Below are 16453 nucleotides of genomic sequence, written 5' to 3'. Positions count from 1 at the left end.
GAAGTTACGTAAATATAGTTATGAAATGGCAGAAGCAGTGCCAGAACCCAGGTTTCTCTTACTCTAAAGCCTAAATTCTTAACGCCTTCACTCGAATGTCTCTCAGAAACTATCAGGCAGTGGTCTTTTTACCAAGGAAGAGTTTGCGCTTGGTGTTATCAACTAGGAAGAATGGGGAAAAAAAGATTATTTCCAGGGAGCAGTGAGAGCCAGACCATCTCTAAAATATGTGTGTGTGTGCATGTGTGTGTGTGTGCCTGCGTGTGTATGTTTCAGGCGTGGCGTCTCCATGGTTTCTTTGAGTAAATATGAAAGGTGATTTACCTTACCTAATTAGATTAATGGAATATTAGCTTAAGAGTTATTAATGTTGGTGACAAATATCTCCTTTATACGCAGTGGCTCTAGCTCACCTGTTATACCTGAGAACAAGTAAGCATTGCTCACCATAACTGTTTCAAGGTTTGCTTTTCCTCATGCTTCTGGACAAAGCACACAAGATAATTCACCTGGATGTGGTGGGAAAGGTCGCTGCTTTGTGAGGGCTGACTTGGAAGACTGTGGTAGGTGATGTTAAACTGTGTGTGTACACACAAGCTCTCAAAAGTCACATTGTAGTGGCAACACAAATATACCCTGCAGGGTGGCACACCAGCGAAGAGCCAGCTGGGAGCCCAATCTTTCTTGGCATCCTCAAGGTGGAGTTGATCCTAGTACCAACTACTGTCTTTTTGGTATTGGCCAGAGGCCCTTGCAGAGATAGAAAACACCTGGCTTAATTTTCCAAGCTGGGGCAGGATGGGTTAGCACGTTAGAAAGAGAGAAAGGTGATGGCAGGACTCATCGCTTGTTTCTGTGAGTACAGCAAGACTGATCCAGCAGTCAATGATGAACATGGCAGGTGGTGAATAAGCCAGCTCCTTACAGCACTCCTGGAGTTGATGCTTTTCTTTTGGCTTCCATTAACCTTCAATAACTATGGGATTCCCAAGGGCTTTAGCACAGGTACAAAGAGGTGGAGGAATTAAGCAATAGCTTAGAGGAAGCAACAGAGTTTTCCCTATTGACTCTCCCTTTCCCCCTTGTCAGCAATACAGTGAATTGACAGATGTTTGTAGCTTACTGCAGCATTTGGTTCCAGCTGTGCACACGGCATGGGTAGTAGTGGGAACATTGTGTTCCCCACCTGTTCATCATGTTCAGACTAGCGAGTGTGTGTTTAAGTACAGGCTGTGTCCGGGGCGGGCAGGGGAGGGGGTGGGGGTGGAGGGGCGGGCCTGTGTTTATGTGTGTGTGTGTGTGTGTGTGTGTGACCAAATTGCTTCTATTTGTGAGGATTTTTTCACAGCCTAGGAGTCCAGGCTAACAGAGTCATGTTTTCTTTTTCTTAGTCAACTCTTCTTTTCAAAAAGTAAGCAATTAATATTCTCTCCCAGCCAGCTCCCTCGCTTCTGTTAGATGAAGTAGCCATCAAAGATATGGAAATCAAGACAAATTTTGGTATTGCCTGACACTTTAATTTCAGATATAACTCGAGGACAGATGATTTATCTTAAGAAGCTTTCTTTTATTGGTAAATTACCTAGCTGATAGTTACAAATTTATCTTCTTCTACTTACATATTCCTTTTGGGAAAAAAGAGAATGAGAGAATCCTACACTTATATCCTTGAATTAGTTAAGCTACCTCAACTATTAAGAAATCCTGACTTTGGAATAAAATGCTAGCCATCATAGTCACCAACTTCACCAACTTTGGTGAAGCATGGGGTGAATGAATGGAAGCAGGGGTGGAGATGGTAAGTGATGGTCTCCCAAGACTCAGTCCCCAAGATCTGCAAACAGCAACACAGCAAACCCCAGATTGCCATGGGCTCTGATTTTTGTCTCTTAGCATGAGTGTAGCCATGTTTCCATCTGAGCCTAATGGTGATGTCCACAGCCCCTGCCAAGAGCCTCAGAGCAGAGACTTTAGTAGAAGATGGAAAATGAGTGACTCAACATAGTGAAGACATTCTCCAACTCCTCAGCTTCCTTTAGATTGTCCCGAAAGGGAGATTAGAAGGGGTTCTCAGAACTAAGACTGGAAAGGGAGTTTATACCATTAGGGCAAAGATTGGCAGACAAAGGTACTGAAGTCAAATGAGACTTCTGTGAAACACTTTGGAAAGTACAGATTTTGAGACTAACTACATGAACAGCAGCAGCATCAATAACTGTATCACTGGTGCAGGCTGCAGACATCAGCTGGGAATGAAGGTGATTCTCAGGGCCCTTAATTTAGCACTCAGCCCCCAGCCAGACCTAAGCCTGCAGCTGGCTGCACAGAGAGGCAGCCTGTTCCATCCTTGGAATTCCAGCTTAGGTGACTACATAAGGCATTTTGGTTTAGTGGTTCCTTAAATAAGACGACGTTCCTCTAAGTTTAATCTCTCTCCTGCTGAAATTTCCTACCCTCCTGGGCTTTACCCGTTAAACTGCTGCTCATCTGAAAAGTGCAGCTAGCAGGGTGCAAACTAGTGCTCTAGTGACCGTTAAAATCTATCCTGGGACAGCTAGCACGCACGGAAAATCTTGCCATTCGCCGCCCACCTTCCCCTCCCCCCCCCCCCCCCGCTATTCTTATCAGAGAGAACATGGAAAATATTCTCCCTTCCTTGGCTACTCCCTCCTCCCCTTACTGAAGGATGGTGTGTGGACATCTGAATGGGGGTGGGATGCGGGGGGTGGAGTTTAGCTTTCGGTCCTCAACAAAAACATAAGGGTTCCCAGTAGGCCAGAGCGGGGCAACCAAGGAGGCAGGATCCTGGCCTCTCTCGGATCTGCAGGAAGGGTGGGCTGTGCAGGTCCAGGGTGGGATGCCCGTTCTGGCCGGCGGTGCCTGCTGAGCCCTTCCTGATGTGACTTTATTAGACAAACCCCCACTCCCGCCAGAGGTAGACACACGAGTACCTGCTTTAGGAAGATTTCTGCAACACGACAGGGTGCAATTCAAAATCTGGGTTCTCCTTTCCTGAGCTCAGAAACCAATTTGTTCTGAGATAGGAGAAGGCTCTGTAGGCAGAAGACCTAAGAGATGGGAGGAGGCGCCTGGCGTCAGCGGGTCGCTTCTCAGCCGTGACCACGAGCGGCCAGCAGGTGTCAGTGCGTCCTCGCTTTGCCCTGGCGTTCGGCTCCTGGACCCCTCCCCACCTCTGTCTAAGGGAGCGCGGTCCAGACCCCCGGTCGCGCGTGTCCCGCAGACAGCTTCGTGGCTGGGAGGACACGTAGCCGCTTCTTCCCTAAGCCAAGGTCCGAAGTCTGGCCTGTGCCACTTCCCCATAGGTGCTGTCCATTCCGCCCAGGGGTTCCATCCGAACCCGCGCCTTCCTCCCTCTCCAGCACCCCTTTCTCCCCAGCCGCCAGGAGCACCTGCGGACCAGGTCGGCTCTGGCCCGGAGCTGGGCTGCTCCAGATGTAACCCACACCGGAGGTTACTTCCCTCGATTTGGGCAGGGATTCCCCTCCACTTTTTCTTCCCTTTTCTTCCAAGATCCAGCTCCTTGGGGGCACTCACGGGTGCCCGTCGCGTTCTGCTCCGTCGGCCCGGAGCTGCATGGCCAACTCCCAGCAGGGGCCGCTCCCCCGCCCCCCCCAACTACCGGGCTCCCTCTTTAAGCCTCTCGCTCAAGGTACGCGCCTCTCCAAAGGGCTGGTCCCGCCTGAGGGCAACTCTCCCCGAGGTCCAGCGCTGGGCGCCGGCGCTAGACTGGCGGAGGGGTGGTGCGAGGGGCGGGGGAGGGTCGGCTTCCCACGTGGGGGCTGACGCTGGCTGCTCAGCAACGCCGGCTTGATCCTGGGGCTATAAAACGAGTCCACCGTGAGCGCCGCGGAGCAGCAGCAGCTCCGGCTCCGTGCAGACGCCCAGCAGCCGGCGTGCCGCCGCCCGGCAGCTCCAGCGCCTTCTTCCCCCAGCCTTGTGCTCCAAGCCCAACTCGCGCTGTCGTCGGACCCCGGCCCATCCAGTCGCGCTCGGCGCCCACCTGGCGGACGCCCAGGAGACACCCTGCCTCCGTCGCGGCTCCTGCAGAGCTGATCGTTCACCTACCCCGGCCCGCCTGAGGACGGGGGTGCCTTCATGCGGTGCCCACACTCCTCACCCCGCCGCCGCCGCCGCCCCCGAGCTCCGCACAGTGCGCCCCAGCCCCAGCAGGGCGCACAACTTTGGAAGTCTCGCGGCGCTCCGAGAGGCGGCAGGGTCCGCGCCCCAGCCCCGGGCCGGGCCCGGCCAGAAGCGCAGCGTCTGGGGGAAGCCAGAGAGTCGGTAATCGCTTCGGGGATATAAGGAGACAGACATAGGACCCCAAGCTCGCATCAGCACCCCTCGGCTGCCTCCCGGGGTGGGGGCGGGCCCCGCACACGGTAAGACCTCTTGCTTTCGCTCAGGCTCAAGAGTCAAGATATAGATATCGATATGTACATATATATATTTAATTTCCTGTCATCCTTCCAAGTTATCAGGCCACCGATGATTTTTGTTCTCCCTTCTTGAAGAATAAATCTCTTTACCCATCGGCTCTCCCTACTCTCTCCCGCCGCTTCGAAATAAAACTTGGCTGTGTTAGGAGCTTGGAGCGAGAAGGCGCCCACCGAGAGCGTCCGAAGCGCGAGCCAGGCGCAGTTCGCGGGACCCGGGCCATGGGCCGCTAGCGGTCCCCCAGCTCGGGCCCGGCCTCCCTGCGGCCCCCTCCCTATGTGAGCTGCAGCCAGGCGAGCGGGGCGCCGGAGGAAGAGGAGGACCCACGGGCGCCGGGCCGGAAGGCAGCTGGCAGCAGGCCCAGGCGAGCGGGCGCCCGCGTTCATGTTCCGCCAGGAGCAGCCGCTGGCCGAGGGCAGCTTTGCGCCCATGGGCTCCCTGCAGCCGGACGCGGGCAATGCGAGCTGGAACGGGACCGAGGCGCCGGGGGGCGGCGCCCGGGCCACCCCTTACTCCCTGCAGGTGACGCTGACGCTGGTGTGCCTGGCCGGCCTGCTCATGCTGCTCACCGTGTTCGGCAACGTGCTCGTCATCATCGCGGTGTTCACGAGCCGCGCGCTCAAGGCGCCCCAAAACCTCTTCCTGGTGTCTCTGGCCTCGGCCGACATCCTGGTGGCCACGCTCGTCATCCCTTTCTCGCTGGCCAACGAGGTCATGGGCTACTGGTACTTTGGCAAGGCTTGGTGCGAGATCTACCTGGCGCTCGACGTGCTCTTCTGCACGTCGTCCATCGTGCACCTGTGCGCCATCAGCCTGGACCGCTACTGGTCCATCACACAGGCCATCGAGTACAATCTGAAGCGCACGCCTCGCCGCATCAAGGCCATCATCATCACCGTGTGGGTCATCTCGGCCGTCATCTCCTTCCCGCCGCTCATCTCCTTCGAGAAGAAGCGCGGCCACGGCGGCCCGCAGCCGGCCGAGCCGCGCTGCGAGATCAACGACCAGAAGTGGTACGTCATCTCGTCGTGCATCGGCTCCTTCTTCGCTCCCTGCCTCATCATGATCCTGGTCTACGTGCGCATCTACCAGATCGCCAAGCGTCGCACCCGCGTGCCACCTAGCCGCCGGGGTCCGGACGCCGCCGCCGTGCCGCAGGGGGGCGCCGAGCGCAGGCCCAACGGTCTGGGCCCAGAGCGCGGCGCGGGCCCGGGGGGCGCGGAGGCCGAGCCGCTGCCCACCCAGCTCAACGGCGCCCCTGGCGAGCCCGCGCCGGCCGGGCCGCGCGACGCCGACGCGCTGGACCTGGAGGAGAGCTCGTCGTCCGACCACGCCGAGCGGCCTCCCGGGCCCCGCAGACCCGAGCGCGGCCTCCGGGGCAAGGGCAAGGCCCGGGCGAGCCAGGTGAAGCCGGGGGACAGCCTGCCCCGGCGCGGGCTGGGGGAGACGGGGATCGGGACGGCTGCGGCAGGGCCGGGGGTGGAGCGCGCTGGGGCCGCCAAGGCGTCGCGCTGGCGCGGGCGGCAGAACCGCGAGAAGCGCTTCACGTTCGTGCTGGCCGTGGTCATCGGAGTGTTCGTGGTGTGCTGGTTCCCCTTCTTCTTCACCTACACGCTCACAGCCGTCGGGTGCTCAGTGCCGCGCACGCTCTTCAAGTTCTTTTTCTGGTTCGGCTACTGCAACAGCTCGCTGAACCCGGTCATCTACACCATCTTCAACCACGACTTCCGCCGCGCCTTCAAGAAGATCCTCTGCCGCGGGGACAGGAAGCGGATCGTGTGAGGTTTCCGCCGGCGCCCGCGTAGACTCACGCCGACTGCAGGCAGCAAGGCACCGAGGAGTGCTCAGCCCCAGGGCACTCAGAAACCCGGGCCCTGTCTGCTCTGCGTTTCCTCCTCTGGGGTGGCTCTGCAGCCTCCTGCGGGCGGGCATCTGCTGCTCCTACAAGGGAAGCGTTCTTGCTGCCAGACCCACGCATCCCCAGTTGTTGGTTTGGCCACTCTTGACCTGGAGCCATCTTCCTGGTGGGCCACCCCAATCAGTATTGCTTCCTGAAGGTATTTTCACCTTCCTCCCATAGCCCTCACAGCTCTTCAGAGCAAGCACTGGACTACAAGGGCATGGCTCACAAAAGGTTAATGGATGGTTACCTAGAGGATTACCTAGCCCTGGCTAATTCCCCTTCCATCCCCAGCTCTCTCTCTCTCTTTTTTAAAACCCACTCAGGGCAGCCCTGCCTGCCCTCCCCACCACCCCCTCCACACTGTAAATATACACTATTTTTGATAGTACACATGGGGACCCCATATCTCTTGACCTTGGTTTTGACGGTGAAATCCTGGCCTTGGGAGAGATGCCTTCCAGGCAGACACAGCTGTGTGGTTCAGGCCAAGCCCCATTTGCAATGCAAGCCCTTTCTGGTGTTATGATGTCCCTCTGTGTCGTCCTTTTCACCAGCAACTGGTGACTGCCCCTTTGACACGGACCTGCTTTGAGATTTCCTGATGGGGAAAAGATTTCTGTCCATTTTTTTTTCCTGTGCCTAACAGCATAATTGCCTTTTCCTATGTAAATATTATGATGATGGATCAAGACATAAGTAAATGAACCTTTCTGCCTCACATCAGCCCTGTGTATAAAGCCATTATTCTCTGATGCACTGTTCGCCCCAGTAACTCACTTTAAAACCTCTCTTTCCAGTGTTCCCTCTCTCCCTGCAGGGCCACTGCTTGAAGAAGAATATGTATGTTTCTATCTTGTATGTACGTGCGCCCCTCCTGCCCCTAAAGTGCTGACTATGGGAAAATCTTTTAGCTGCTGTTTTTAGACACCAAGGAGTGGAAATTATGTGGAAGAAGCAAACCTGATACAATTTGCCCAAGGTAAACAGTTTGAAAAGACAAATGGGCCTGCCAAACTGTACAGTTCCTGCCCCAAGAGCTGTTAGGTATCAAAGTGTGGTCCTTTCCCCACTCCCTGCTTTTCTGGTTGAGATCATGTCATTGATGAACTGCCAAAGTCAGGGGAGGAGGGCGGAGACCTTGTGTTTACATCTGCGTTTCTACATGTTTTAGACAGAGACAATTTAAGGCCTGCACTCTTATTTCACTAAAGAAAAACTAATGTCAGCACATGTTGCTAATGACAGTGGATTTTTTTTAAATAAAAAAGTTTACAGATCAAATGTGAAATAAATATGAATGAAGTGGTCCTCTTGTCTGTTACCTGAGTTTTCAAAAGCTTTAAGGCTCTGGGAACATCTGATTTTGTGGATTTTTTAAAAATAAAAAATGTACATTATAAATGTTTTTAAACGTTCGATCAATAACAAAGCTACCATTTCCTAAGTGTTTCTGACATGCCAGACACTGTGGTGAACTGGTTGTAGGCATTGCCTCGTTTACTTTCTCAAGAACCCTATGAGGTAAGTTCTGTTACTATCCCCATTTTTCAGGTGAAGAAACTGAGTCTCAGAGCAAGTGACTTGCTCAAGGTTGACAGGCGGTGGAAATGCATTGTACCTAACTTTATCTCGTTCTAGGGCCTGTGAACTTAACCCCAGAACCTTTCCAGAGTTTTGGCATTAGCCCTTCTCAGAACACTCCCAGTGGAGAGGTGTCTATGCAGTGTGCTATCTACACCAGGTGTGAGATATATCCCAAGTATGTAATATACACAAGGTGTATACATACCCCAGTGTCTATATGACCTAATGTGTCTATATACCTCAAAGTGTGTATCTACTCCAAAGTGTGGTATATGCACCAAGTGTGGAATATATCCAAAATGTATATCTCACCTTAAAGCATGGTAATATATGACATGTAACATATACTCCATAGTGTGGTTATGCACAAAGTATGGTCTAAACACCTGAATAGAACCATGTATTAGTTGGTGGTTTGTGGTTTGAATTGTCTCTGGCCAGAAGGCACACATCCTCCTTGTTGCATTGCTGTGATAGCAAAGTCTGCTCTGCTGTCTAGGAGGGCTTATGGTCCTCACACTATGGTTATGGCACTTTGAAGCTGGAAGGGGCCTTAGCAATCCAGGAGTCCAACCCCTCATCTGACAGATGAGAGGGCAAATGCAGATTCAAGAGGAAGCGATTTGCTCAGGATCCCATGGCGCTAGGTGACAGGGCTCTGGCTCCAGGCTGCCTGGGTTAGGGAGCAGCTGAGAGATGTGTAGTAGCCCTGTGCATATAGTCAGATGCAGTGCTGATGAATAGCCACTCATAGAGGAGGGGGGTTTGAGGGGCAAACCCAAGCATCAGGCTGTGGTTTTGGGGGAGGCCAGCTTTTGTGAGCCCAGCCACCTATAATAAGTATGGATCAGCTTTGGACGCCCCCCCCGGAAGCAGGTCCTTTGCACCCTCTGGGCCGTACATGCAGCATCTCCTCATCTTCCTTTGCTTCTCTGGTGCAGGAAAGGGTGTCTGTGTATGCAGCAGTGGGAGGGTGGAGAGCCCTGAGAAATGATCTGGGCACTGAGGGGTCTGGGAGAGGGAAGACCATGGCTCTGAGGGGGTGAGGAATTCCTGCTGTCACCTGGATCCTCTGAGCCGGCAGACAGGAGGGTGGCCAGGTGCTGGGCTCCAGTGACCCTGGCTCAGAGGCTTCAAAAACCAGCCTCCTGGCCTGTGGCGCCAAGGCTGGCTCCCTGGTCTGGTTCTGTGGCCTGCTCCCCATCCCACCCTCACCCCAGTCTCTCCTTTCCCTCCTCACTCCAGTGCACCCATCGCCCCAAAGGCAAGCAGTGCCAGACAATAGCCTGCCTGGCAGGCCCCCAGGCCCCAGGCTGTGTGTCCCAGCCACAGGAGCAGATACAAACACTGCTTGCTGTTGACTCTCAGCTCTGTCCTGTCTGCCAGGAAAGTGTTTGCCTTGCCTCCACCCCCAGAGAGGGAAGAAGCATGGGCTGTGGTGCTACACGGAGGGGCCTCTGGTGTCATGCTCCTTCCTCCTCGTTACAGAAGCAGAGAAGCCTTAGAGGTGGATGGAGGCTTCAGAAAGTGGGGGAGAGAGGGCTGGAACCCAGTCATGGATGGGTTTCTGAGTTCACAATAGGAATCACTGTTTATTCATTTACAAAGGGCTCAAGCAACAGTCTGGCAAGGTGTGGGGTGGGGAGGGAAATTGAGGCAAAATGGCTCCCGCAGGGATCTTGACTTAAAGAGCAGGAGATAAGACTCTAACCCCCACATTTTCCTGTGCATCGTATCTGTTCCCGAGTATCTGGGCCAAGAGGGTCTGTCTTCGTGGCTGAATCTCCTGTTTTATGTAACTTTGGTTGGGATATCGAAAGCCATTGGCTTTTGGGTCTGAAGTGCGTCTTGCTAGATTTACTCCTGCAAGTGCACTGGGTTGGGGGAAGGGTAGTGCCTTCGTTTGAGCCTGGGCACAAGCACGATCTCCTCCTCCCCAAGGCTTTGTTCAATTTCTTCTGTGCTAAAAGGCTGGAGGAGAGAATGATGAAAACATGGCTTAGGCTTTCCCCTGTCTAGGACCCTATAATCAAATCAGAGATTTAGAGCCAGAAGCATCATCATCAATCCTTAACTCTTACCTTGTACTGGCAGATCAAGGGACCTGGGACCTAGAACAGCTGTTGGTTACGTAGCATTCCAGGAGCCCTTGAACCCACTCCTCCCTGTGACTCTCTGTCTGATGCCACATACACCCAATATGAATTCTATTTTGTTTTGGGATGTGGTGAGTGGCTAATCAACCCCAGAGGACCCCTGTGCCTGCTTTGTGTCATGGACCATCCTAGGCATTGCAAGGCAGTTCTCTTCCTTCCCTGCATGCACTGTGCAAAACTCACCGCTTGTCCCTGTGGAGTGAGATGAGGGCCCGCCTCTGCCCTCTGGAAGCTTTGGAGCTACATGGGAAGCCAGGATGTGCCTGTGAAAATCACTAATTAGCCACACACAGCGACAGTGTGGCAGTAGGGGAGAGGATGCCATGTGCCCACCAAGGATAATGGGCATCCGTACTGTGAGTGAGCGGTGGGGGAGAGGTGGCTGTGGCTGGGAGCTCAGAGCATAGAATGTGGGAGTTGGGATGCCCACACTTTGAGAAGGAAGCCCGTGAAGGAAGCTGTGGTTCTAGCAGCTGAGTCCTGTGGGACCAGTGCCAGGCCTGAGCAGTGGCACCTGGGCCCAGGTCAGGCCTCAGCTTTCATCCAACCTTATCCTTGGGGATGGCATGACAAGGTCCTGTCCCCATTTGGGGACACCTGTAAGGAAGTCTACCTCCTTGACTCAGTAGCATAATAGGATCCAGGTACCCAGGTCCAGAGCCCAGTGCCAGGCTAGCCCTTGGGCCTCTGCCCTGGGCCCTGCCACCCCTCACAGTGGGCCTGAGAGTCCGGGGTGCAGAACGGGACACCTTCCTCAGCAAAGGGCACGCCGGAGAGGGAGACCACGTCAAGTCACGGAGCAAAATCACTGACACTCGGATGTGTTTTGGAAATAACATTGATCTATTTGATTACCAGAAATCCTGGGGCTTAGAGTTAGTTAAATACAAAAAAAGAGAACAGGGCCTGTTGGAAACAGCCTAGATTGAGGATTAGGAGGCCTGGGTTCTAGGCCCAGTTTTGTCTTTTACCAGTGATGTGATCTTGAGCAAATCCCTCTCTGAGTCCCTGCTTCTTCATTTATGAAATGCAAGTGGTTGGTCTAATATTATTTAAAAGTGTGTTCTGTGCAGTTAATTTAACTACAAAATCTATCTATAATATCTACATTATCTATCGACATTATCATTCTATCTGTCTCTACTGTCTATCACCTCTGTATCATCTCTTCCCTGTCTGCCACCTATCTGGTGAAATGCTGGGGTAAGCAGTCTTTAATAGGTATCTTTAATCCTCTCCTTCAGGATCTCTCAGAGACTTTGATGTGCCTGTGTGGTTTGCAATTGTCTGACAGAGGATGATATGGTGTGCTGATTCCCAAACTCCCTGGACTGTGGAATTTCTTTTTTTTTTTTTTTTTTTTTTTTAAACAGAGCATCTCAGTGAATCATGTTTGCTGGAACACTTGTTGAGTAACACTGGGTTAAGGGATCTCATGGGGCTTTTCAGCTGATCCATTTTATAATTCTGTGAAATGCGGGTCTGCTCTCTCCTTCTGTCCAGGCCATAGGTGAGGCACACTGGGAAGGGCCAACCCATGTGCTCTCTGTAGGGACAGCTGGCACTAAGGGCCATTGGCCTCATGGAGGCTGGGGTAGAAGTGAGGGTTTGGTGTGTTTTCCAAACATAAGCTAAGCCTATGTATATGTGTGTGTAACATGTGAGTGTCTATGGGTGTGTGTGTATATGTGTCTGTGTGTGTGTAAACAGGCACCAATGGACACTGAGGACCACTTTGCTCACCTGGGCCTGACATGTGAGGGTATACATGTATGCACCAGGGGAAGAGGTCACAAAGGAAATTAAAGGGGAGTGTGGTGTGTCTCACTGGTTGTCATGTCAGTTGGCCCCTCCCTGCCTGTGAGGCTGCTCCCCCGAGGTGGAATGCCACTCCCCTTCTAGGGCAATGAAGCCAAGCTAGGAGGAGGATGGGATGATGCAACGCGCACATTCTGGGGCAGGCAACACTGCTTCTCTGGCAGGCGTATTCTGTAGCCTCCAGGCTGTCCTGTTCTCCATGGAAGGGGCAGTTTATCTGACTACAGAGAATTCTGGAGGGGATGGGAGGCAAGAGTGAGAGGCTGTTAATGTTGTCCCCAAGTTTTTCAAGGGCAGGGACTTGAGACCTCTTTAAAATCTGTACCTGAGAAAAACAAGATGGCACCCTGTGAAGGGATGAGAGAAGGGGAATTGAAAATGGACTATTTGCAAGGTACAAGCAGGGTTAAGAGAAACTTACAAGGGCCCTGGGACATGCACAGTGGGAAGCTGTCAGCACCTTCAGAAGGGGCGAGGTGCTACCCACGCTATTGGAACTGGGACTTTGGGGAAGGATGTCTGGCAGGCACTGCTGGCAGAGGACCCCTGCAGCCATTGCTAAGCTGTATCCAGACAGGGAGAGAGCAGGAAGTATCAGCACATTCTCCACTCTCACTCCCACACCCTGATCTGCTGGTGGCTGCCCTTAGGCAGAACTCAGCACAGAAGAAAGAGTAAGGGGACAGCTCACAGGGCTCAGCCTTCCGGGGCTCAGCATGGACAAGGGCAGAGACTATAGCCAGAGGTACAAGTAGAGAACATCTAGTGTAGAACCCAAAGCCTGAGAAAGGCAGAGTAACAGCACTTTGGGGAACAGGCTGGAGAGAGGCCAGCTGCCTTTCTGCAGTTTGTCCAAGGGCCAGCTGCTTGGGTCACTGGGCATCTGTAGAAGAAAAGCACAGGCCCTCCTTCCTCCCTGACTATGCAGATGCAAGGCTGTGTGTGGGGTTATTATGTGTGGCCAGACTGTGTGAGCATGTGCGTGCGCGCGCGCGCGCACACACACACACACACACACTATCCTCTTCTCTGTCTTCCCTGTCACCTGGTCAGGTGAGAGAGAGAGAGAGAGATCCCCAGGGACCCATGTGGCTGGCTCTTGGCCACAGTTCTCTGGGTAATCCCCGTCCCATGTCTGTGGCTCAGACAGAGCTCAGAGCTGCCCAGTAGTGATGGCCACTGAGGCTGGGGCCACTGGGGAGTCTGCTGCTCTGTTCTCAGCATGCTCCCTGGACACACTTAAGGGATTGTTTTTTATGCCCTAGCCCTAGAGGAGACACGGAGACATTTAATGAAAGAATGATAGAGTCCTTCCTTCGTTTATTCATTCAACTCTGTTTTGGAGCCGCCCCAAGCTAATGTTACTAACATTACTCTATTTGTACTAGGTGTTGGGGTAGAGTGGGGAGCAAACTAATGAGGATCTTTACCTCACAGAGCTTCTTCTGTTATTGGGGACAGCTTCCTCTTGTGTTGGGGGAGAGCTTCCTTTGTGGGGAGAGGGCTGCTGCTTTTGTAGGGGAAGAGCTTCTTCTTTTGTTGCGGGAGAGCTTTTTCTTTTGTGGGGGAGAACTTCTTCTTTTGTGCGGGGCAGAGCTTCTTTTGTGGGGGAAGCTTCTTCTTTTGTGGGGGAAGCTTCTTCTTTTGTGGGCTCCAGCAAGTGGTAAGCCTAGTGATGCAGGTGCCAGGGTGGGTGGGCTCACCATGGGGAAAGCGGGCCCAGGTGAAGGCATTGGGGAGGGAGCCTGGAGAAGTGTGCAGTCAGATGAGAGATGAGAGATGGGCAGGAATAGGTCCAGCAAAGGGACTGGGAGTGCCAGGGGTGGGGGGCATTGCATGTTCAAGCAACTTATGAAGTCCACTTTAATAGGACCATGAGATGTGAGAATGGCGAGGCTGGAGGAGGACAGTCCAGATCATGCAGCCACAGGTTTTATCTTGAGGGCTTGGGGAGCCATGAGAGGTGTTTTAGGCAGGGAAGGGACATGATCAGATTTTTTTTTTTTTTTTTGGTTCAGAACAATCATTCTGGCTGCTGGGTGGAGATTGTTAGGGGAGGGGTATTGGGAGCAGTAAGTCAGAGCGTTAATAGCCTCACTAGGGTGCTGACACCACAGGGAAGGCCAGGAACCCTCACTCCCTCAGGGTCACCCAGTGGCAGCGCCAGTCTCTGTGCAGACCCAGATATTGGGATTTTAGAGCTTCCCTTACCTGCAAAATACTGTATACCACTGCCCCTACCCTCTGTGAATTTCCATCTTCTCCTTGGCTCAGAGCTTCCTATTCATGGTCAAATGCAGACATCTCCTGGAGTGTGAATTCGGTCGGTCGTGGTGGTATGTTGACCTAACGGGCCACGGGACCTGACCTGGTCTGACTCGCTTCTCGTTTCCGAACATCACCGTCTATCGACACAACAGGCCAGGGAAGATCTGAGGAGAGACCGTGGAGCACAAGCACATCATGTCCCCAAAGACTAGTTGATTATCAAGGGTGAATGAGAGCTTGCAAGGACTCACCCCTGCCAACTGCATGGATTCTGCTTGGGAATCAGAAGATCTGATAAGCCCAAAATCTGGAACTCGCACTGCTGACTCCTATGCCAGGCTGTTCAGGCCCTCAAAGATAAAAGTCATCCATTTCCAAGAAGTTAGGGAACTTGTGACTTGACAGGGATGTCTACTTTGCCTGCCATGAGGAGCTCTCAGCAGCAAACTCACTGCTCTCGGCTGGGCCTTTTCCTATGACCCTCCACATTTGCTTGTTTGCCTGAAACCTAATCCTTCCATTTTGAACACTTGCTTGGAATGGAGCTATCCCTCCCAGGAGCTCCCAGAGAGGGTGGCCCAGGTGAAGGCATTGGGGAGGGAGCATTGGGTTCTACACTAGATATTCTCTACTTGCCCCTCCAACTATAGTCTCTGCCCTTGTCTATGCTGGGCCCTGGAGGGCTGAGCCCTGTGAGCTGCCCCCTTACTCTTTCTTCTGTGCTCTCTGAGTTCTGCCTAAGAGCAGCCACCAGCAGATCAGGGTGCAGGAGTGAGAGTGGAGAATGTGCTGATTCTCCCTGCTCTCTCCCTGTCTGGACACAGCTTAGCAATGGCTGCAGGGGTCCTCTGCCAGCAGTGCCTGCCAGGCATCCTTCCCCAAAGTCCCAGTTCCAATAGTGTGGGTAGCACCTCGCCTCTTCTGAAGGTGCTGACAGCTTCCCACTGTGCATGTCCCAGGTCTTGGAGGGAATGGCTGGTATTCCTGAGAAGGGCACTTTAAAGCTGAAACTTTGGAATCAGGAAGATCGGAATTAAAATCCTGGTTCCATCACATAGCTTTGGTTTAACCTTGAACAGAGGGCTAAGCACCAGTTTCTCCACATGTAACTTGTAGAAGAAGTTGCCAGTGTTTTGGTAGGTTGCTTAGGCCTACGCTTGGCGTCTGGTAGGGGCTCAGTAGTGCTAACCTTTTCTTCTCCAGTTTGGAAGCTGGGCAGCTCCTTTTGCTCCCGTAACTGCTCTGGGCTGAGTGGGGCTGGGCTGGGCAGTGTTTTAGGGTGATTTGTGACAGAGAGTTGACCTCTTAGGTCTTAGCTTTCTCTCTTTACAGCCTGATGGAAGACCTTATGTCTTCAATAGCACAAGAGGGTGGGCCTAGAAGAACTCCAAGACCCATACGTGACCTGAACGACCACGATGCATTTCTAGACTTGAAACTGAGGTCTCCTGATGCCAGGTTAGTGCTCCTTGCTGCTTCGCTGTACCACAGGTTGGTTTAACTATCTTCTGAACATAATGCTCATTTCTGCCTCCATAACTCTGCTTCGATTCTCCTGCATGTGGAATGCCACATACATGCTCCCTCTGCTGCCTCCCAAAATCGCACCCAAACTTTAAAGCCAAGCTGCACCACCATACTTTAAAATTTTAATAGTGGAAAGAACCTGGGGTTTGGCATCAGTTATACTGAGGCTTAATCCTTGGGTCTGTCTTGCTGTCAGTTCCACTCCCCCTCTCCAAAGGTGGCAAATGCCCAATGGGGGTACATGGTGGAGGGCGCCATGCTGCCGCTGAGAGGAGCTACTCATGGGCCTGCCCCCTGCCCTCCCATTCTTGAAAGCTCTGAGGGAGGGTCTTTTCATCACTCTTTCTTCTCATTCAAATGGATTGGGGCTAAAGACTTGTATCTTCCCCAGTTCTTCTGTGCCCACTGCTGGAGAGCTTTTGGTCAGAAGAGTTTCAGATCTAAACCAAAAGGGTTGGGTGTGGTGGCTCATGCCTGTAATCCCAGCACTTTGAGAGGCTGAGGCGGGCGCGTAATTTGAGGCCGAGAATTCAAGAACAGCCTGGCCAACATGGCGAAACCCTGTTTCTACTAAAAATACAAAAATAGCTGGGCATGGTGGTGCATGCCTCTAATCCCATCTACTTGGGAGGCTGAGGCATGCGAATCGCTTGAACCTAGGAGGTGGAGGTTGCCTTGAGTGGAGATTGCGTCACTGCACTACAGTCTAGGTGATACGGGGAGACTCTCTCAAAAAAGAAAA

General features: G+C 53.0%; 1 protein-coding gene across 1 annotated transcript; it reads left to right on the top strand.

The window, feature by feature from the left end:
* The first annotated feature begins 3840 nt into the window (after positions 1–3840).
* ADRA2A (adrenoceptor alpha 2A) lies at positions 3841–7755 on the top strand. The gene has a single exon (XM_003919460.5). The coding sequence runs from the start codon at positions 4840–4842 to the stop codon at positions 6235–6237; it is 1398 nt and encodes a 465-aa protein (XP_003919509.1). The 5' UTR covers positions 3841–4839; the 3' UTR covers positions 6238–7755.
* Positions 7756–16453: the final 8698 nt, after the last annotated feature.

The sequence above is a fragment of the Papio anubis genome, chromosome 11, assembly GCF_008728515.1.
Source record: "Papio anubis isolate 15944 chromosome 11, Panubis1.0, whole genome shotgun sequence".
NCBI lineage: Eukaryota > Metazoa > Chordata > Mammalia > Primates > Cercopithecidae > Papio > Papio anubis.
Note: the sequence above shows the minus strand (reverse complement) of the source record. Positions and strands in the feature narration are given on the sequence as shown.